The sequence below is a fragment of the Eublepharis macularius genome, chromosome 2, assembly GCF_028583425.1.
Source record: "Eublepharis macularius isolate TG4126 chromosome 2, MPM_Emac_v1.0, whole genome shotgun sequence".
NCBI lineage: Eukaryota > Metazoa > Chordata > Lepidosauria > Squamata > Eublepharidae > Eublepharis > Eublepharis macularius.
The window spans coordinates 76,010,278-76,033,196 of record NC_072791.1 but is presented as its reverse complement, the minus strand read 5'-3'; the positions used below and the strand labels follow the sequence as shown (position 1 = coordinate 76,033,196).

Genomic DNA, 22,919 nt, shown 5'->3' with positions numbered 1-22,919 from the left:
ATTCATCATTTGGAGCCATGGGGAGGAAGAATTGATGGAGTTTTTGAATCATCTCAACAACATCCACCTGAACATACAATTCACAATGGAGAAAGAAAGTGAGGGAAAACTCTCATTCCTGGATACCTTGGTCATCCGCAAAGCAAACTCTCAGTTAGGTCACAAGGTCTACAGGAAACCAACTCACACTGATCGGTACTTACACAAAAACTCCAATCACCACCCCCGACAGAAAAGAGGCATAATGAAAACATTAGTGGATCGTGCAAGACGGATATGTGAGCCGCGCTTTCTCAATGAGGAAATTAATCATCTAAACCACGCACTTCAGGCAAATGGCTACTCCAGAAATGAAATCCGAAGAGCAATCAAACCCAGGATGAATCAAACAACCAAGGAAAAACAGTCACCTACAGGAAAAGTGTTTTTGCCATATATCAAAGGAATTACTGATCAGATGGGAAAGCTTATGAAAAAGCATAACCTTCAAGCAGTATTCAGACCCACCCGAAAAATACAACAGATGCTACGATCAGCAAAAGACAGCAGAGACCCCCTCACCTCTGCAGGAGTATACCGTATACCCTGCAGCTGTGGACAAGTTTACATCGGGACCACAAAGCGTAGCATCCAGACAAGAATAAAAGAACATGAAAGACACTGCAGACTTGGACAGCCTGAAAAATCAGCAGTGGCTGAACATAGCCTAACTCAAACAGGGCACAGTATCTTATTCCAGGACACCAAAATACTGGACAACACTTCCAACTACTTTGTCAGACTGCACAGGGAAGCCATTGAAATTCACAAGCATAAGCAAAACTTCAACAGGAAAGAAGAAACCTTAAGAATGAACAGAGCATGGGCTCCAGTTCTGAAAAACACCAGGCCAACAAAACACTCCACACCCGACAATAGCCCTGCAGAGAAGATTAGCACATCAAGCACCAATCCATATGCAAAAGAACCTCCTCAGGATACAGTGAAGCCTCCCGCCATTAGCATTCCACACCCTGGGAAACTCTTACAGAATGACTCAGTGAAGCCTCCCGCCATTAGCATTCCACACCCTGGGAAACTCTTACAGAATGACTCAGCTCAACCCCACCCCTCCTGAGTAGATACAAATGACCTACATCTTTTCCACACTGTGACACTGAGAGATCTCTGTCTTTTGGTGCTACACCTCTGAAGATGCCAGCCACAGCTGCTGGCGAAACGTCAGGAACTACAATGCCAAGACCACGGCAATACAGCCCGGAAAACCCCCAACAACCAGTAGTGGTGAGATTGGACATCCTTGATGTGTTCCTTTTGTTCTTTCAATCTTCTTCATAAGTGAACCATTCACTAAAATTGCAACTTTCTGTTTGGTATAAATACTTTGAATCCAATTCAGAAACCCTTTCACAATTCATTATTTGCTATGCTTTCATAAGAAACTTCCAAGAAACGTCAAATGCTTTTCCAGCATCAACAAACATAAATGCAGTTTTTTCACCTTTTCATCTTGAATGTTCAGTTGCACTGAGAAGGTATCTAATACTATCTTTCATATACCTCTTCAGGACAAAGTCTGTTTGGTCTTCATGTATTACTTCTGAAATGCATCTTCTCAGTCGTTGAGCCGTTAATATTGTAAATATCTTATAGTCCACATTCCAATAAAGAAATAGGCTTATATGATTGCAGTATTAATGGATCATTCCCCTCTTTATGTATCCCCTCTTTAAGTTATATTTGCTTCTTGCCACGGTGGTAAAATCTTACTTTGTGTCTCATTCATCACTTTTTGCAGAGGTATGGCCAATATATCCACAACAGATTTGTAATAAGCAGCCATAAATCCATCCTGACCTGAATGGCTATTTTCTCTCTCTGACTCTTTCCTCAGACAATACGCCAAATATCTTCCAGGCTTATTTGCAGCTTCAAAATATGTATGCTTTAAATACTTTAGTTTTTTCTGAATTTCTTCTGTTTCCAGTAAGTCCAATTTGTTCTTTAGCTGCTTAATTTCTTCCCATTTTTTTCTATCCCTTGTTCTTTTATGGTCTTGTTCCAATTTTTTCAATTTTTGGGTTAAATTGTCTTTTGCTTCAAACTTACTTTTCTTCTTTTTGGATGCTATTGCCATCAATATTTCTCTTAGATAGGCTTTACTTGCTTCCCAAATTGTTGTAGGGTTGGCATCATTTGTCGTATTTATTCTAAAATAGTTAATTCTTCCCTGCATTTTTGCAGTACATCCTCATTTTAAAGTAAAGTATCATCCAATCTCCATTTTCTTTCTCTCTTATTGCCTTTGACATACTATATCAGATTATGATCTGCTATGATCCTTGGGTGAATTTCTGCTTTGTCTACTTATGTCAGAAGGCTCCTAGATATCCAACACATATCTTTTTTGTAGTGTGTTTGATGTCTATCTGAAAAGAATGTATAATCTCTATCCTTTTTATGTAGCGATCTCCAGGCATTCTCTACTTCCAGAGTTGACATATACACACGTAGGAAGGTTTTGTCCCACCCTTGTTGATCTATCAGTTTTACAGTTCAAGACAACATTCGTGTCTCCAAAAATTAAAATCGCTCCTCCTTGAAAGCCTAAAAATTTCTGGAAGAATCTCTCATAGAATTTCTTCCGGCCATCATTTGGTGCATATAATGAGACCAAAGTCTATATTTGTCCATGAGGAAGTCTTATTTTTAAGGCCACATATCTCCTGTCCTCATCTTTTAATTCTTGAAGGATTTCAATGGCTTGATTATTGAAATATATAGCCACACCATTTTTCTTCAATTGCAATGAAGATGTGTAAACTTTGCCTTGTTTTCTACAATTTAGTAAATGTTCTTTGTCTTTTTTGGTGTGAGTTTCTTGGATGTATATAATATCTGCCCTTAATTTCTTCAATTGATTAAATGTTCTTGATCTTTTAGCGGGAGAGTTTAATCCATTCACATTAACTGAAATTATCTTTATACCATTCATTTTTCTTCTTTCTTCTTCTGCTTCCATTTACTTATTACTCCTTCTTTCTCTCTATCTGGAGAGTTCGTATCATCCAAGTCCAATGAATGATCTGTATTTCCAATTGCAAATCTTGTAATAAATCTTCCACTTCCATAACTGATATTACTGGGGTTTTTTGGTTTGGCTCAAGAATATTTCCAGTCCACTAGGAATTTTCCAACAGTATCTTATCTCTTTCTGCTGCAAAAATTTCATCAGGTTCCCAGATTCTTTACGTTTTTAAATTGTTATTGACGGTAAATCTTGAAATATCTGTATCTCTTTCCCTTCTACTTCCAATGGTTCTTTCCTGTGCTGCTGAAGAATAGTATCTTTTGTTTTCTTGTGTGAAAAAGTAACTAATATATCTCTTGGAAGCTTATATCAAGTCACGTGTTTTGAGTTGATCCTGAAGATTTGTTCAGTTTCTGGAAAGTCTCCTTGGACTTTTACATAATTTTGAATTAACTTTTCATATTTCATGGACACTGCCGGTTGTGTTTGCAGAGCTTTGGTGTGGTCTTCTGATTTCTTCAGCTCTTTGTGTTATTCTTTTATCTCTTGAATGCTTTGTTTATTTTCTTCAATTTTTTTATTTCTTGCAATTCAGTTGAAACCTCAGTCTTTATTTTTTTTATATCCTTTCTGATTCCAGAAAATGATTCATCTGTTTTTTGAAATTGAGTTGACAGATCTTGGACCTCTTTCTGGATCTCTCCTACTATGTCTTTGGTATTTTGGACCAACTTCGATGTTAGAGCTTGAAATTGCTGTGAAATAGAGGACAAACCCTGTTCTGCTATTGAATCAATTTCATCTTCAGAGCAGAGTTCAAGTTTGCCTTTTCGGGTGCCTTTAGCCATTGTCTTGATTTTAGCTAGTCTCCTTCATTTCCTGACAGCTGCCAACAACCTTTCTATACAGCAATAACAGTATACAATCCACAATCCCCCCTGAACTCAATCCCTGTATTAAATGATAAGATATTATAATAATAATATTTGATTTATATACCACCCTTCACGACAACTTAATGCCCACTCAGAGCGGTTTACAAAGTGTTATTATTACCCCACAACAATCACCCTGTGAGGTGGGTGGGGCTGAGAGAGCTCCAGAGAACTGTGACTCGCCCAAGGTCACCCAGCTGGCTTCGTGGAGGAGTGGGGAATCAAACCCGGCTCTCCAGATTAGAGTCCCATGCTCTTAACCACTACACCAAACTGGCTATTCAGTCCTTCCATGCTTAATTTTTACAAGCTGGTCTAACATGTGAAAAAACATATATAACAGTTCAGATTATATAATTAAATAATATATTGACACAAAGAGAGTATATAGTAACAATGCAAATCCTCTCTAGGAGGAAAAAGGTTCTTGAATCAGTTTTTTAAAAAAATCAAAAAAAATCTTCAACTGTCCAGCAGATGGCAGCACTTGATCAAAATTTCTTAGAGTCTGCATACAAACTCTTTTCAGCCATTTTAATTACGCAGTTTTTATTATTCCAAAAAGTATAATCCCAATTCCAAAAAGTAAATAAAATAGAAGTTTTCTTTCTAAATTACCTTGAGTCCATTTTTGTTGATGAGTGATGCACTGTAAAATCCACTGGAAGTCATGACACAGAACCCAGGAGGAGTAATCCATTTTAGTCCACAGGGCTATGATTGTCCCAAAAAGTAGAATCTCAGCACAAGTCAAGAGGAGGGAAAAAAGGGGAGATGTCTTTGACCATCTGGAGCAAAAAAAAAGAGTCAGAGCAGATGGAGAAAGTGGGGTAGGGGGAGAAGAAAAACTTTTCTTCTTGAGTTAAATAATAATCTGTCAGAAATTAGCTATTGGCTGTAGTCCCAGACCTTCTTTAGATTGCTCACGAAGTTATTTACTTTTAAGAGTCAATAATCATCCAATTATAACTTATTTGCTGATAAAACTTAGTCACAGAAGCAAATACTCAAAGCTGTATAGATAAACAGTCCCATCCAGGAAAAAAACATATTAGGAGTCTGCTGTAGCTAAAAGTTATATCTATTCCATTAATATAAATCTGTTGTATAAGACGAAAAGAAAATGAAAAGAAAGTATCTTGCACTTGCAGTGAAAGCATAGAAGAAAAATATCTTAGTGATCTGGCAGCCTTGATGCTTTACAAAGCAGCACAACTTCCCTCCACAGAGATTGCACTGTGCATTCAGAGTTCTGGAGACGAAACCCGGCCATTCATTAGAATGACGAAATAATGGCCCCAGGATTAAACCGCACCACCTGCATAAGTACCTCATATCAGAGACAGGTAAAGGCTGTTATTTTGCAGTCTTGAGGCCATTGACAACAAGCCCAGAGGCGAAGTTGACTGAAGAGCTCTATCCAGAGACTCCTATTTAGACGCCATGTTAGATCCTCCCCTCCTTGGATTTAACTCAGCACAACCTCCTGAGCTCCAGCAGATGCAGCTGAGCTGAATAAGCTCTCAATCTATTTAAACTGAGGTTTGATAATCTGCATTAGCTGAAACAACTGATTCACTAGGTGCAAGTCCGGTGTTCCAGCTCAAAGCACCAGCCTACAGCGTCCATCCCCAGGCCCCTACTGTTCTGCACCTCTGCAGCCAGCTAGCCAAATGATTACCTGACCCCGGAGGAGTCCAGCCCAACAGAGTGCTAAATGATGATTTAGCTAAATACCACACTTAAGAGAAACTGTCTTTCAAGAAGGAACTATCTCTTTCTCTAAAAACACCTTTGTTAAGACTTTACAATGTGAAAATGTGTTGAAATGCAATTGATTAATACATCAATTTAAAATTGACTTAAAGTTATGCCAGTATATTAAACCATTTGTGGAAGGAGGCCTACATACATGCATTCTTCTTCATTACTTTTTATGATTACAGAGCTGGGTCACAAGCAGTTGTCTGAATCTCTTTCCTACAACCCCCTGCTCCATTTTTTTTTAAAGCAAATACAGAAGATGCACCACCATAACGGAGAATGAATCAACTTTCTCTGGCATAGTAGACTCAGGGCCACTCACTTCAACAATTTTTTGGGAGTCAGTTTTATATTTTGATCTAAAAATATGCTGTATACAGATCATACCATAACCAAATTTGAAATTCATTCATTGCACAATGCAGTAGTTTTTTAATATATGTAAATAGATAAGTTATGTGTGTTGTTTCTTTAAATACAGGGCACTGAAGAACTTGAGGTGCGTATTCTGGTGCAGGCTCGACCAGGTCAAGATATCAGGTTAGTCAATTGTTTGTTTTCACACTTGCATATTGGTTTTGAAAATTAAAAAATAGTCAATTTAATGTGATTTAAAATGAATAAGTTTTAAAATCTTGTTACTTGGAGATTAGCCTATTAATTTAAATACATTTCAATTGTATTCTATTTTGTGTGCATTTTCAGACCTATAGGACATGACATTAAAAGAGGTGAATGTGTGTTGGCCAAGGGAACACACATGGGTCCATCAGAAATAGGTCTTCTAGCAACTGTTGGGGTAACAGAAGTTGAAGTTAATAAGTTTCCAGTGGTTGCAGTCATGTCCACGGGGAATGAGGTAACAAAATATCACTAACCAAACAATCTTCTACAAACGTGGCAGTACTTATTTATTTATTACATTTATATCCATCCTATTTTCTGAGGAACTAAAGGCAGCATGCATAGGATATTCAGGCAGTCTTCCATCCAGGCAGTGTCTAGGCACTGTCTCAATTATAGCAGGGATGATGCACAATGTTCTGGAACTAGTTAGAGTTTGACTATGCTTGTCACCACTTTTCAATGGACTGTTTCCAACGTTGTTGACCCTTTTTTGTTGAAATCAGAGCTATTTTTAATGGGGATGATCATGAAATTCTATCAGAGCAGACTTTGTGACCAAATTTTGGTTCTCTTCTGCTGGATTGCTCTTCCAGTTGAAACCATATGGGAGAACCAGAGAGCAGTCCAGAGGGGTTCACGGTTTTGGTTCTTGATTTTTTTCTTGTGTTCACATAGACCACAAACACTAGGGCCTTTTTCTCTAAAGTTCCATAGGAGCACACTTTTGTGATCTCGAGATTCTGGGGTTCTAGGAAAAGCACACCTGTGTGTTGCAAAACAGAACAAAAAGAAAGAATGAAATCTCTTCAAAAGTATTCTTATATGTTGAAAGCAACCTTTCAAAAAATTTCAACATACAAAGGCTAGTTTTGAAGGGGCCTTTGTTTTTGTACAGCATAAATCCTCAGTTGTCTTCTGCTGTACCTCAGAAACAAGATATAATAAAATTCTGTTCAAAATTTTCTTGCTGGATGCTGAAATGCTTACATTTTTAATTCTTCAGCAAAGAGCTAATTTTGAAGGTGCCTTTATTGTTTTGTTTTTGTTGTTAATGTTGTAACATATGGATCAGTGCCTGAGGAGCTAATGTTGACTAGGATGAGCTAACATTCCACATGCAGAGCTTTGGGATGCTTTTAAATAGAAACATACTTCATTTGCTATGTATATAGGTTCAAAGGAGAAAATGTACAAAAAATAATGATTGGAGGTTGCTTGAATTGTGAAAAAGAACATGTGGGGTGACAAGAAAGTGTTACATAACAGTACAGTTTTTGCATATGTGAATAAAAATGGTCATCAAGCAACGTTTAGGCTTCCTCTTTCCCTCTATATTCCCCCTTGCTTTTGATTCCCTCTATATTCCACCCAGCTGCAGGCTGTTGGTTTTAAGAAAATACCAACTCATTATTTTTTCAATTCATTGAAAACTAGCCCAAACCATACTGCCTTATTTTAATGTCTGAAAAATACTGAAGGCTGGGTTTTTGTAAATCTCCAAACGAAAGAAATTATGGACAGCTGCCAATAAAGCCTTTTCATATGGATGACAGTCACATATAGATGTGTGTCAAGAATATGATCTTAAAGGGTCTGAATGATCACTATGAAGCAGCAGAAATAATATTAGTTGTTGTAGATTTTCCATGCTGCATACAGATCATACCATATCTACTCAGGAAGGTGGGTTTGGGCTGAGTCATCCTGTAAGAGCTTCCCAGGGTGTGGAATGCTAATGAGGGGAAGCTTCACTGTATCCTGAGGAGGTTCTTTTGCATATGGATTGGTGGTTGATATGCTAATCTTATCTGCAGGGCTATTGTAAGATGTTGGGTATTTTGTTAGTCTGGTTTTCAGGACTGGAAACCATGCCCTATTCATTCTTAAACTCTTTTTTCCTGTTGAAATTGTGCTTATGCTTATGTATTTCAATGGCTTCCTTGTCCAATCTGACAAAGTAGTTGGATGTGTTGTCCAGTATTTTAGTATCTTATTCCAGGACACTAAAATACTGGACAACACATCCATACCCTGGGAAGCTCTTAAAGGACGACTCAGCCCAAACCCACTTTCCTGAGTAGATATAAATTACCTGCTAACATTTTCTCCACACATTGACACAGAGAGATCTCTGTCTTTCGGTGCTACACCTCTGAAGATGCCAGTCACAGCTGCTGGCGAAACGTCAAGAACTACAATGCCAAGACCACGGCCATACAGCCCGGAAAATCTGCAACAACTAACGTTCTCTGACCATGAAAGCCTTCGACAGTATATAGAAATAATATTCATGAACAATCCTAGACAGAGTTATTCTAGTCTAAGTTCATTTATTTCTGTGGCTTTAGACTAGGGTAACTGTGTAGTTGATTGCACTATTAATATCATATATTTCTAAATCGTTACATTGTTTGACAGAAGCTACTTTCTAGTGTAGCTAGTCTAGCAAAAAAATCCTTATAATAAATACATGAAACTTGCTTCCTGGTTAAATGACCTTTGAAAATTAAAACAACTATCATTTTGTTTCCTGAAATCAGCTGAAATTTAAGCATGTGCAAAATAGATTCTTTTATGTTTCATTAGCTGTGGTTGAATATTCAAGTATTTTATTTTATGGTTGTATGTATAGCTACTAAATCCTGAGGATGACTTGTTACCAGGAAAGATTAGAGACAGTAATCGTTCAACCCTTCTAGCAACAATCCAAGAACATGGGTACCCAACGATCAACCTGGGAATTGTGGGAGATAAGTATGTACTACATCTTCACAACTTTTTGATATGCCTCTCAGAAGGTTATCATTTGTATTTATCTTATAGTTTTTTCACCTTTGTGAAAAGATGACTTCCTTTTTTCGAAGGCATAAAAGAATGTTAGTAGCAATTTATGTTCCGTTTGCCCAGTCAGTTCACCATCCAACAGTTTCAATCTTTTATAGACAGAAGCTCTTATTATACATTTTCTCATCTAGATTTTACAGTCACTGGTTTGGATATACCAGAACGGATTTCTGCCCACAGAGTGCAACTTTTCTGCCTACCCGCTCCCACTGCAGCACAAAATGCCCCTCAAACTGCTGCTTCTGAAGTACATGGGGACCCCCCCCCACATTATGTCATGAGAGAGGGGGAATTGGCAAAAATCCACCTTTCCACCCTCTACTAAATCAAACCCATTATATGTGAATATGTGGAAGAAAGTCCGTTGCCATCTAATCAGATGGAGGTCACAGGAAATATTTCGATCTACCGTTGCTATCTTTGGTATCCAGGTAAAACAGTGAATCTATAAGGCTGCAAGTGTGAATGAATCAATAGGCTAAACATCAGTGGATTTGGAATCTCTATTTTTTCATCCCTAACCACAGGTTTGCTTATCATTATTACTTCAATCTTTCCTGGGTTCAGTTGTCAGCTATCCTGTACCAATCTACAGCCATAGCCAGACACTGGCAAAGCTTTTTTGAATTCCACAATGTCATCTTAGGATGCTTGAATGTTTTTGTACTAAAAACTTCAGGGAGAGGCTGTCTTTTGAGTGGAATAAATACATACAAGTGAAATTGCTGTTATGCTGCCACTAGATTATTCAGTTCAGGAGGTCTTCAGTCAGGGTAAATTTTTTGGCAATGGTACAGGAACCAGTGGGTTGTCATTTAAACTTTTTGCTTGTTTATCAACTGCAAATGCAACATTACTTATTAAACTACATCTTTCCATAAGAGCCTAATACTAGATGGAGGATGAAAAGTTGTTCAGGGTAAACTGGCAAAAGAAATTGATTCCATACAGAATACAGTGCATCCAGAGAGCCAGTGTGGTGTGGCGGTTAGAATGTTGGTCTGGGATCTGGGAGATCCAGTTTTGAATCCCCATTCTACCTTGGAAGCTTACTGGGACAGTTTGGGCTAGTCTCACACTTTCAGCCTAACCCATCTCACAGGGTTGTAGTGATGATAAAACGGAGGGAAGTAGAACACTCTAAGCTGCTTTAGGTCCCTATTGGGAGAAAGGCAGGGTATAAATGAAGTTAAATAAAATAAATAAATTTAAAAACATTGGATTTTTTGCTCATCTAATTTGGTGAGTTAATTGTGGAATATAGGAAAGCTATATTCCACAAACACTCATACAGCATATTAATTGTAATTTTTGGTGAGGATATCCAGTAATACTGAGATATGATAGATCTCACTGCTAAAAAATGCATATGTTTGTATACCATCAAAAGTCCAGATTTATTTGTTAGATTACTGCAGTGTACTTTTCAAGGGCTGCCTCTGAAGAATATTCAGAAGCTCCAGTTGCAAATTGCAATTTTAATATCGCTAAGCTGGATACTGTTGAGCCTGCATGCACAATTCACTGTGCTGGCCATGGAAGTCTTGTTACATGCATAGTCAAAGGTATCCTAGACATGTGTCCATTTGACTGTGACTCACTTTCCAATCAGAGTTCTATCCACACTAATGTAGCCTGAGCATTAGGATGCTACCTTCCTTCCACTACCTCACACTTGAACTAAAGGAGTTTCTGGCTTAAGTTCTACAATCAATTTAAAGAACAAGAGGCAAAAGAGGGTAGAGTTGGAGAGAAAGCTTATAGCTACCTATCCCTTGAAGGAAGTTTGAACAGGAATCCAAACATTGAGGTAGGAGTCTAGCATCTGAACAGCAGATAATCCATAGGACAAGAAGCAGAGATACACAGTGTCATGATGGTTCAACTATGGAACCATCTCTTCACAGGAATTTATCTGGTACCTAGCTTGTTGAGCTTTAGGGTGCTGGGAGAGCAGGTTGCCACATTCTGGAAAGTCTGGGAAATGGAAATTGGTCAGGGAAAGTCAGGGAAATTGGTCTGAAGTCAGGGAAAGTCAAGGAAAATGTGATTAAAATATATTCAAGCAGTGGATTTTTGACCTGCTGCTGCAGGTTCTTGTGGCAACTGGAATAGAGAAGTAGCAGAATACAAGTAAAACTTAATGATGTCCTTTCCCAGCTCCACCTTTTTCTCAGCTCCACCCGCAGCAGGGACCAGCCTAATGTGTTTGTTGAGCTCTGCCCCTGCATGATTTCCAAGGTCTGCCTGTAGCATTTGCAAAGCAAGGCTAATTTAAACGTTTAGCAATATACAAACTTTAAACATCTGTTTTCATCCCTGCCTGCTAGTACTCCATTTAACTTACATATAAAGATAAGCATGTTTTTGGGCCATGCTTGTGTATGGAATGGATGTTTTGTCTCCTGCTAAACCCAGCACAGAGTTGCAAATGAGTTTTGCCACTGTTGGATTTCACAGACAACTAGCACTTTCTACTCTGCACCATGCAAAGTAAATTTTGCAAATGTGATTATTAGTTCCTGCTGGAGTTTACAGAGTACCAGCTCTCTCACCCTCTTTCCTGACTTCTTCTATGCATAAAGGTTACAAATGAGGGTAGTCTGCTTCTCCAGATTGCAGAAAGTCCACCTCCTTTCTTGCTGCTGATATGCTCATTACACTTTCTGGAACCAGAAAGTGAAAGTGAAACTTTCCCAGCTTTGGAAAGTTCCTACTTGCCAGAAACAAATCTGCTAACGTCTTGGTGTCAGGCAGGTGGTTCTGTGTATGGCTGTATCTGAAACCACATTTTGAAGATGGCTTCTAAGAGAACAGTTTTTAATATGCAGTGGCTGGATTTCAAACTTCATCCTGACTTCATTCCATGGCTATCACCAGTTGCTGGAGACAAATGCAAAGGTTATTGTAAAGTTCACCTTTGAACTAAGTAATATGGGAATTAGAGCTGTCGAGTCTCATGCACAAGGACCATTATATCAGAAGAACCTGAAAATTAAATCAAGTCAACAGTCCATTGCAATATGTTTAAGTTCAAAGCCAAGTACAAGTTCAGATAGTAAAACCAGAGAGGGTGAAGAGACAGCCCCTGCGAAAACTGGAAAACATGATCAGAGTGATGAAAATGGCAAAGAATTACCCACCACACAAACTATGGCTGCCTATGTAATCAAAGACTGTGTCAGGAGGACAGCAGAGTGCCTGTGGGCTTTGCAACTGGTGATGAAGATGTCATTTAACTCTTGTAACAACATCAGTGAGTTATTCAAGCAAATGTTCTCAGATAGCCAGATAGCTCAACAGTTTCATCTTGGAAAAACAAAAGCAATGTGTGTTGTTGCTTTTGGCTTGGCGCCATATTTCTCAGATTTTTTACTGAAACAGCTGAAACAATGCCAAACATTTGTTATCTGCTTTGAGTAAGGTGGTTCAAAAGGGACAGATGGATTTAGTGATTCGTTTTTGGGATGATTACTGTCATAAAGTTTCCACACGGTATCTAACCAGTGTTTTTCTTCAAACTGCTACTGCTGAAGACCTTCTTCAGAAGTTTCAAGAAGGCATGTCTTCTTTATCAGTTGCAAAATTATTACAAGTATCTATGGATGGGCCAAATGTAAATCACCTTTTTCTGAGAAAACTAAAAGAAGAAATTAAAACCAACCTTGACTGTAAAGAAGAAGGAAAATTGATTGACTTTGGAACCTGTAGCCATCATGTTGTACATGGGTCTTTTAAAACAGGATTGCAAGCTGTGAAATGGAACCTGAATTCAGTCTTGTGCAATATGTATTATCTGTTCAAAGATTCCCCAGCTAGGAGGTCATCATACACTGCTATGACTGGAAGAACACTATTTCCCCTGAAGTTTTGCTCCACTAGGTGGTTGAAGAATGTTAAGTGCCTTGATAGAGCTATGACTGTTTTTGACAACATCAAGAAGTATGTGGAAGAAGCAAAACACCCCCACAGTAAACCTGCAATTTGTATAAAAGCTGCAATGCAAGATCCACTCATGAAGTGCAAAATGGCTTTCATGAAAACGATCGCTGGAGATTGTGAGCCATTTCTACAAAGGTTTCAAAACCAAAAACCATTGTCACCTTTTTTGTATGACGAACGTTGTAAGCTAACCAAGAAGCTACTGAGTTGTTGCATAAAATCGGAAATACTGCAAAACGTGTCTTCTGGTTCACTGTCCGTCTTCTGTGCAGCCCCACATGGGACTGCGCCTGCGCAGGCCTGCCGACCGGATTTTTCTTTTCTAGCAAACGTCCACTAGGGGGCGCACGTCCGACCCAATGCGCATGCGCAGCCGTTTCCCGCCCGAGCGACATTGGGCGACGTCGCCCCCTTTCCCCTCAGTTTCTTCTTTGCCGCCGACCGGTAAAGACCTAGCTGTCCGCTTTTCTGAGGAAACTTTTTTCTGAGGAAACTTTTTCTAGTGAAGATGTCTGAGAAGTCGCTTTTTAAGCGTTGTTCCACCTGTGCCACGAAGATGACGAGGACGGACGGTCACTCCGTGTGCCTCGAGTGCCTGGGAGAAGGGCACATCGTCGGTAAATGTGAGCACTGCCAACGGTTCACCCCGAAGGCGAGGGCTGAGAGGGCGAATAGGCTGAACGCCCTGTTGTGGAGAAGGGCGATGCGGGCGTCGGGGGCTCCGGGTACCCCGGGGGGACCTCCACCGGCTCGTGGGACGGTTGACACCCCCCCTGAGACGGAATCTGTCCGAAGGGCCACTTCCACTTCGCGTTCCCGCTCGCCGGATCGCCGCCAAGCCCAACACCCGACCCCGGATCCGAAGGAGGCTGCGAGTTCCGCGTCGGGTCGCAAGCATTCCATGACCCCGGATCCGAAGGAGGCTGCGAGTTCCGCGTTGGGTCGCAAGCGCTCCACTCCGCAGTCGGATCCGACTCGGAAGCGGCACCGTTCTAGGTCCCCGTCGAGGTCGGAACCGACCGCCACATCGGCTCCGAAGGTGCCGAGGACTTCATCGGATCCGAACATCCCGGCTGGGTCGGTTCCCAAACCGTCGGATCCGACTCCGACTCCGACGGCGTCGACTCCGAAGCCCACTGAATCGGCTCACGCTGGTCTTGGTTCGAGGACGAGCTCTCGATCGGAACCGAAGGCTTCGGATCCGTTACCCAAGTCACCAACCCCGGTTGACCGGAACCGAAGCTCCGATCCGACTTCAGCCTCCAAGGGCGAAAAGAAGTCGAAAAAGAAATCTAAACACCAACAGTCGACGTCGGTCCAGACGGATGAGGTCCTCTGGGAGAAGCCCTTGACCCCGTCGCCGCACCAGTCCTCTCCGCTGCACCACTCCACTGATGACGATGGTGGTCTGCCCGACGCTCCACCTGGGGCTGCCGAGACGTGGCATGCCGATGACTATATGGGAAGGGAGGACCGGCCTTATTGCCTTCCTCGGAGTGGCTATGATAGAGAGGGCTCCCTGTATGCCAGTTCTCCTTCGTTTGGCAGGGAGTATTGGGGTGACGCTCGCAGTGAGTTCTCCCACTGTGATTCCCCCAGGCATGTCTCGCCTTATCACCGTGTGGAACCTTCTCAGGGCCCGAGTCCCAGCCCACCATCTGACCCGTCGCCAGATGACATCATCATTGGGACTGGTCGTGTGTCACCCTCGGAGGACTACAGGCTCTATTCTGAGCAGATGGTCAGAATGGCCCGTTCTCTCGACATCGAGATATCTGCTGTGGATCCTAAGCCAAAGGACAAGATTTTACAATATGTCCAGTCCGGGAATCCTCCGACTATTGCTTTCCCATTCACCGAGGGCCTGGTGGAGATCGTTCACGACATCTGCGAGAAGCCGGCCTCTGTGTATCCAACATCCCGCAAACTGGAGGCCCTGTACAAGACACGGGATGACGGTTGCGCATACCTCTTTGCACACCCACCTCCTTCTTCCCTCATTACGGAGGAAATGCAGACCCGTCAACGCCAGGGGTCTTATGTGGTGCCCATTGACAAGGAAAGCAGGAAGCTCGATTCGTTGGGCAAGAAATTGTACTCCTCTGCTGCCTTGACGCTGAAGATCTCCAACTATTCAGCCATCATGGGAGCATATCAAATTTTCCTTTGGAACCGCATGGCGGCCTTTATGGAAAAGCTCCCTGCAGACCAGAGGGTGTTGGCAAAGGTGGTTCTTGATGAAGCCTTGCGCCTTTCTCGTCAACAGATAAATGCTGGCCGTGACACCGTTGACACGTCTGCCAGAACATTGGCCTCTTCCATCGTCCTCCGCAGGCATTCGTGGCTCCGGACGACTGCTCTACCCATCGAGACGCGGAATAAGGTGGAGAATCTGCCCTTTGAGGGTCCATCCCTGTTCTCATCCAAGACGGATGACTACCTCTCCCAAAAATGCAAAGATCGGCTGACAGCCCGTTCCTACGGCATCCTCCCAGCCAGACCATCTACCGAAAATCGGTTCCAGTATCGCCCTTCACAGGGCTATCGTGGTCGGCAACAGTGATACCAGCCGTATCCCCGTTATGGGTCCTACAGGCAATTCCAGCAGCCTGCAAGTTCCTTTCAGCGCCGGAGGCCTAGCTACCGCCCTCGTCGCAGTCAACAAGCCCACGATGCCAAAGAGTCAGCAACTCAGCCAAAGCAGTTCTGACTAGAATTCGAACAGTCTGTTGTGTTTGGAAACAGATTGGTTCAGTTTGCCTCTGCATGGGCAGAAATTACATCTGATAGTTGGGTTCTTAATATCGTTAAAGTTGGCTATAAAATTCAGTTTGATGTTTACCCAGTGTTGTCTCTTCCTGACCTCTCAGTGCAATCCTCTTCTGATAACTTACAGGCTGAGGTTGTGGCACTACTAGAGAAGGGGGCTGTGCGGGAGGTGCTCCCTCAGGACCCCCTCTTAGGTTTTTACTCCAGGATGTTCCTGGTGGACAAAAAGGATGGAGGAGTGAGACCCGTTTTAGACCTTCGGGAACTGAATAAATTCGTTCTCCTCAAGCGGTTCAGAATGCTTACCCTGAACACAGTCCTCCAGTTAATGCCCGAGGACATGTGGTTCGCTGTCCTGGACCTCAAGGATGCATACTTTCATATTGCCATCCGTCCTGATCATTGGAAGTACCTTAGGTTTCTTTGTAACAATAAGGCCTACCATTACCAAGTGCTTCCCTTTGGTCTCTCAACAGCCCCACGAGTTTTTTCTAAGTGTATGGCTGTGGTAGTGGCTTATTTGAGGGAACGGGGTTGTACCATCTATCCCTACCTTGACGATTGGCTCCTAGCAGCACCCTCTGCTAATGCACTCCTGGCCCAGATCCATACGGTTATGCTCACCTGCTCCAGGTTAGGACTTTTGGTTAACTTACAAAAGTCTAACCTTACCCCGTCCAGACGGATACTGTTTATCGGTATGGAACTGGACGGTGGCGTGAACAGAGGTTTTCTGCCCAGAGAGCGTGCTTTGAAGATTAGCAGGATGGTGAACCTTTTTTCTAAGTGCAGGTTCCAATCCGTGACTGCGATCCAGAGGCTCCTGGGCCTCATGGCCTCCTCTACAGCTGTCACCCCTATGGCCCGGTTGCACATGCGACCTCTCCAGCTGTGGTTCCTGTCGGTTCATGATTTTGAACACGAGTCCCAGAGTAAACGATATTCCATCCCCAGAGGGATTATCCGGGCCTTACGATGGTGGCTTGATGAGGCTAACCTCCTTGGGGGTGTTGCTTTTGGGTCCATCCAAACCGAGATCACGATCTCGACTGATGCCTCCACGGTAGGATGGGGAGCCCAGTGTGGTGCCCTGAGGGCACATGGGGTTTGGTCAGAGCAGGAAAGGAAAGACCATATTAACCTGCTAGAATTGAGAGCGGTCCGTTATGCCCTTATCGCTTTCGCAGACACGCTGCAGCAGAAGGCAGTTCAGGTGCTCACAGACAATTGCACCACGATGTTCTACCTGAACAAGCAGGGGGGCACTACATCCAAGGCCCTCTGCGACGAGGCCGTTCGGATCTGGAACTGGGCCGTGGACAGAGGCGTGTTCCTTCAGGCGGTCCATATTCCCGGCACCACCAATGTCATCGCAGACAAACTGAGTCGGATGCGATTCGACAGCTACGAATGGACCGTAGCAGACAATTACCTGAGCTCCATCTTTTCGGACTGGGGGTTCCCAGACGTAGACCTTTTTGCGACGGAGACCAACAAAAAGGCCCCGCAATTCTGCTCCAGGGGAGGGCTAGGTCACCGCTCCCTGGGGGACGCGTTCCAGATACGCTGGACAGGGCACCTGTTTTATGCCTTCCCTCCGTTCCCACTGCTGTCTCGGGTCGTCAGCAAAATCCAGAGGGATGGGCCGCACTTAATTCTGGTGGCCCCCTTCTGGCCCAGACAAGCATGGTTTCAACATGTCATGCAGCTTTCGCAGGCGTCATATTATCGGTTCGCACTGAACCCGGACCTTCTTTCCGACAAAGGGGTTTGGTATCACGACCTACCCAAACTCAACCTTACTGCTTGGCACATTCGGGCACGGAGGGGATGGCTGACAGGGTAGCTGAAATTTTGCTGAATGCCCGTAGGGACACCACTCGCAGGTCATACGCAGCTAAATGGAAGCGTTTTGAGGCCTGGGCTGCTGACACCGCGGTTAATGTTTGGGATTGCCAGTTGTCTTTTATTTTTGAGTTCCTCCTGTCCCTAAAGGATGGGGGACTCTCTAATTCCTCTATTAAAGTTTATTTGGCTGCCATTTCAGCCTTCCACCCTAAAATAGATGGGAAGACGGTGTTCTCCCACAGTTTGTCGAAGTCTTTTTTGAAGGGGTTGTATAATATGTTTCCACAAGTCAAGGAAATTGTTCCCCAATGGTCACTGCAGGTAGTGCTGACGGGACTTATGAAATCACCCTTCGAACCACTGGCTACCTGTGATTTAAAATGGTTATCCTGTAAAGTGGCCTTCCTGGTTGCCATTACATCTGCTCGCAGAGTTAGCGAGCTTGCTGCCCTGAGGTGGGATGCTCCCTTTTTGAAGGTCCATCAAAATAAGGTGGTGCTGAGACCTGACCTTCGTTTTAGACCCAAAGTGTCCACTCGATTTCACACCTCACAGGACATTGTCCTACCTATCTTTTTTCCTGACCCTTCTGATAACTCTGAAAGGGCTTTACATTCCTTGGATGTGAGAAGGGCTATTTTATTTTACCTCCAACGTACATCACAGTTTAGGAGTGCCAAACAACTGTTTGTGTGCTATTATGGGCCCAGGAAGGGAAAGGCTGCTACAGCCCAGTCAATTTCCCGTTGGGTCACTCAAACGGTTAGAGCCTGCTACTCGCATGCTAAGTTACCTTGCCCTTTGGAAGTAAAAGCTCATTCCACCAGAGCACAAGCTGCCTCTGCGGCCTTCCTTAGGGGCGTGCCCTTGCATGACATCTGCAGGGCTGCAACGTGGTCGTCTTCTGACACGTTCGCTAAACATTACGCACTAGATGTGTGGGAAAGGAAAGAGGCTGCTGTTGGTAATGCTGTGCTTCAGTCTCTTTTTCGGTGAGAACACATGCCCGCCTCCTGGGTAAGTGGCTTGTGAGTCTCCCATGTGGGGCTGCACAGAAGATGGACAGTGAAAACAGAGTTGCGCTTACCGTAACTACTGTTCATTGACGTCTTCTGTGCAGACACACAACCCTCCCTCCTACCCCGCTGTGTTCTTCCAGATAATGTGAAGGCATTCAGCGGCAAAGGAGAAACTGAGGGGAAAGGGGGCGACGTCGCCCAATGTCGCTCGGGCGGGAAACGGCCGCGCATGCGCATTGGGTTGGACGTGCGCCCCCTAGTGGACGTTTGCTAGAAAAGAAAAATCCGGTCGGCAGGCCTGCGCAGGCGCAGTCCCATGTGTGTCTGCACAGAAGACGTCAATGAACAGTAGTTACGGTAAGCGCAACTCTGTTTTCCCAGTTGTTAACAATTGACATGAAATTGTCTGAGAACTTGCTTGACAGAAGCAAGGTTGACATTGGCTTTGCAGCAAAGAAGCTGTTGAAAGAAACTAAACTGAGTGAACATCAAGTGGCTGAGTTTTGCCTAGGGCGTCGAAACATGGTAGTAGCTGTTGTTGAAAAGTTGATTGAGAGAAGTCCTTTGAAGTTCAAGATGTTGTGTGGCCTATCAGCATTAGATCCTACTATCATTTTATACAAGCCAAATCTTGGAATCACCAGAATAGGGGCTGTTCTTGAAGCTCTACATGCAGCAAATCAGATCAATGACGCAGTAGCAGAAAAATCAAAGCAACAATACACTACTTTAACCACAGCTGCCCACAATAAGTTCAAGGCTCAATTTCAAGCATATGTTGCAAAACAAAATGAAGTTGGACTGGATACGTTTTACAGTGGTATTTTGATGTCCAACAAAAGTTTCTCAGACTTGTGGACTGTTGTGCCTTATCCTGTCTCATGGTAATGCTTCTGTTGAAAGTGGATTTTCAGTTAATAAGTCAATGTTAATTGAGAACTTGCATGAAGAAACTGTTGTCTGTCAATGTCAGGTTTACGATGCTGTCTTGAACTGTGGAGGACTTGAATCTGTTGAAATTGATAGGAATCTATGGTTGTTGTGGGTTTTCCGGGCTGTATTGCCGTGGTCTTGGCATTGTAGTTCCTGACGTTTCGCCAGCAGCTGTGGCTGGCATCTTCAGAGGTGTAGCACCAAAAGACAGAGATCTCTCAGTGTCACAGTGTGGAAAAGATGTAGGTCATTTCTATCTACTCAGGAGGGGTGGGGTTGAGCTGAGTCATCCTGTAAGAGTTTCCCAGGGTGTGGAATGCTAATGGCGGGAGGCTTCACTGTATCCTGAGGAGGTTCCTTTGCATATGGATTGGTACTTGATGTGCTAATCTTCTCTGAAGGTCTATTGTCGGGGATAGAATGTTTTGTTAGCCTGGTGTTTTTCAGAACTGGAAACCATGCTCTGTTCATTCTTAAGGTTTCTTCTTTCCTGTTGAAGTTTTGCTTATGCTTGTGAATTTCAATGGCTTCCCTGTGCAGTCTGACAAAGTAGTTGGAAGTGTTGTCCAGTATTTTGGTGTCCTGGAATAGGATACTGTGCCCTGTTTGCGTTAGGCTATGTTCAGCCACTGCTGATTTTTCAGGTTGTCCAAGTCTGCAGTGTCTTTCATGTTCTTTTATTCTTGTCTGGATGCTACGCTTTGTGGTCCCAATGTAAACTTGTCCACAGCTGCAGAGTATACGGTATACTCCTGCAGAGGTGAGGGGGTCTCTACTGTCTTTTGCTGATCATAGCATCTGTTGTATTTTTCGGGTGGGTCTGAATACTGCTTGAAGGTTATGCTTTTTCATAAGCTTTCCCATCTGATCAGTAATTCCTTTGATATATGGCAAAAACACCGTTTACCAAGCTGTTTACCAAGGTTCAAGTAAAAGACACTATTGCACTTATTAATCAGATTTTCCCAGAGGATGTAACAGCCTTATTCCATCATTGTCTGACAACCAGTTACTTCCAATGGGACAACGAATTCTATGAACAGATGGATGGGGTGGCCATGGGGAGCCCTCTCAGCCCAGTTATAGCAAACTTCTACATGGAACATTTTGAAAAAACAGCTCTAGAATCAGCACCCCACAAACCTAGTGTATGGTTCTGGTTTGTAGATGATACATTTATCATTTGGAGCCATGGGGAGGAAGAATTGATGGGGTTTTTGAATCATCTCAACAACATCCACCTGAACATACAATTCACAATGGAGAAAGAAATCGAGGGAAAACTCCCATTCCTGGATATCTTGGTGATCCGCAAAGCAAACTTTCAGTTAGGTCACAAGGTCTACAGGAAACCAACTCACACTGATCGGTACTTACACAAAAACTCCAATCACCACCCCCGACAGAAAAGAGGCATAATGAAAACATTAGTGGATCGTGCAAGACGGATATGTGAGCCACACTTTCTCAATGAGGAAATTAATCATCTCTAAACCATGCACTTCAGGCAAATGGCTACTCCAGAAATGAAATCCGAAGAGCAATCAAACCCAGGATGAATCAAACAACCAAGGAAAAACAGTCTCCTACAGGAAAACTGTTTTTGCCATATATCAAAGGAATTACTGATCAGATGGGAATTACTGATCTCCGGCCGTGAAAGCCTTCGACAATACATTGATAGGAATCTGTTGCAGTCAGTCAGGCATGCTCATGCACGCTACACAGAGCACTTGGAGGCTAAACACCATAAGCAACAAGAAGAAATTCAGAAGAAAGAAGAAAAGAAGAAACTTGAGGGACAAATTAAACGTCTTGAAAATGCTAAAAAAAGACAGAGAAGAAGCCAAGATGGGAGAGGAAACAATTGATGAGAAACTTAAAAGAGTTGCAAAATAAAAAGAGAAAACTGTAGAAGTGATAGTTTTATATCTTAAATCTTCATTCTTTAAAAACAGATTACTTGTACTCTAATTTCTAACTTGATTATTACTGCAATTTCAAAACTGTAAGTTTCGTAATGTGGCTTCAGATAGAACGTTTATATAATTTTTAGTGTACCTTTAAAACAATAACAAAAATGTTATGTCATTTGTTAGCATTCAGAGTTTACTTGAATTGAAGTTTGTATCTTGGTGTAATTTTTGGTGCAATTGCAAAACAGATGTTGCTGCAGTTAATGTTGAAAGAAGCTGATATTAAATCTCTTACTTTTTTTAAAAAAAAGAATTTTTATTGGATGGGTTTACAAACATAAACATAATAATCATTATCATTTTCCACCCCATTGCATTTTCCCCATCCTTTCCCCCCTCCCTCATCTAATGACTCCCAACAGTTTTCTATACCCAACTTAACCTAAAGAATATATACTATAAATTCTTAAAATCTATAATAATATATATAATATATGTCTATATAATACATACTAATCTAGTCTATTTAGTTGTATGAACTATCTTAATATAATACTTATCTAAATTAAGAGTATAAAAATATATAAGTATATAATAGGTACATGTACTAACTAAAAAAAATATGTACATATAATATACTAATCCTTAAATACCTATTATCTATATTATAAATCTATTGCTTCTATTACATCACTAAAATATTGTATATACCCCCTATTACCTACACAACCTTATTGTTCAACCTTATTACTTCCCATATGAATACGTTGTCTTACTCTTAACTTTATAATACTATAACTCTATACTAATCCAATAAAATATAATAAAATATACCCCCTTTTAACCTTAAGTAATTACCAACTATCCAAAGACCACAATTTCCCCTTCATGTCCCACTTTTTCTCCACATATTTCTTGAATTTTTCCCAACTTAATGTATATTCCAATACTTCTTGTTCTTTCAATTTCCTCGTTAGTTTGTCCATTTCTGCCATGTTCAGAACTTTCAAGATCCAGTCTTCCATAGATGGTATCTCCTGAGTCTTCCACAACTGTGCATAACACATTCTGGCCGCTGTAATCATATAAAATACCATAACTCTGTCCATTTTATCAAAGTCTTCTAGGTTCATACATAATAACAACAATTCCGGGGTTTTAATTATATTCCTTTGTAAAATATCCAACATAACCTTTACTATATCCCCCCAGAACTGTTTTGCCTTATCACAAGACCACCACATATGATAAAATGAACCTTCATGTTGTTTACATTTCCAACATTTATCAG

At 42.1% G+C, this 22,919-nt stretch overlaps 1 protein-coding gene across 16 annotated transcripts in view; it reads left to right on the top strand.

Moving 5' to 3' along the window:
- Nucleotides 1-22,919, top strand: part of GPHN (gephyrin) — a 566,991-nt gene that overhangs the window by 463,843 nt on the left and 80,229 nt on the right. For all 16 annotated transcript variants that reach the window (XM_054970790.1, XM_054970786.1, XM_054970784.1 and 13 more), the window contains 3 exons: nucleotides 6,212-6,270; nucleotides 6,436-6,589; nucleotides 8,990-9,111. In XM_054970790.1, the coding sequence (XP_054826765.1) occupies nucleotides 6,212-6,270; nucleotides 6,436-6,589; nucleotides 8,990-9,111 (335 nt within the window). The remainder of the gene's footprint in view (nucleotides 1-6,211; nucleotides 6,271-6,435; nucleotides 6,590-8,989; nucleotides 9,112-22,919) is intronic.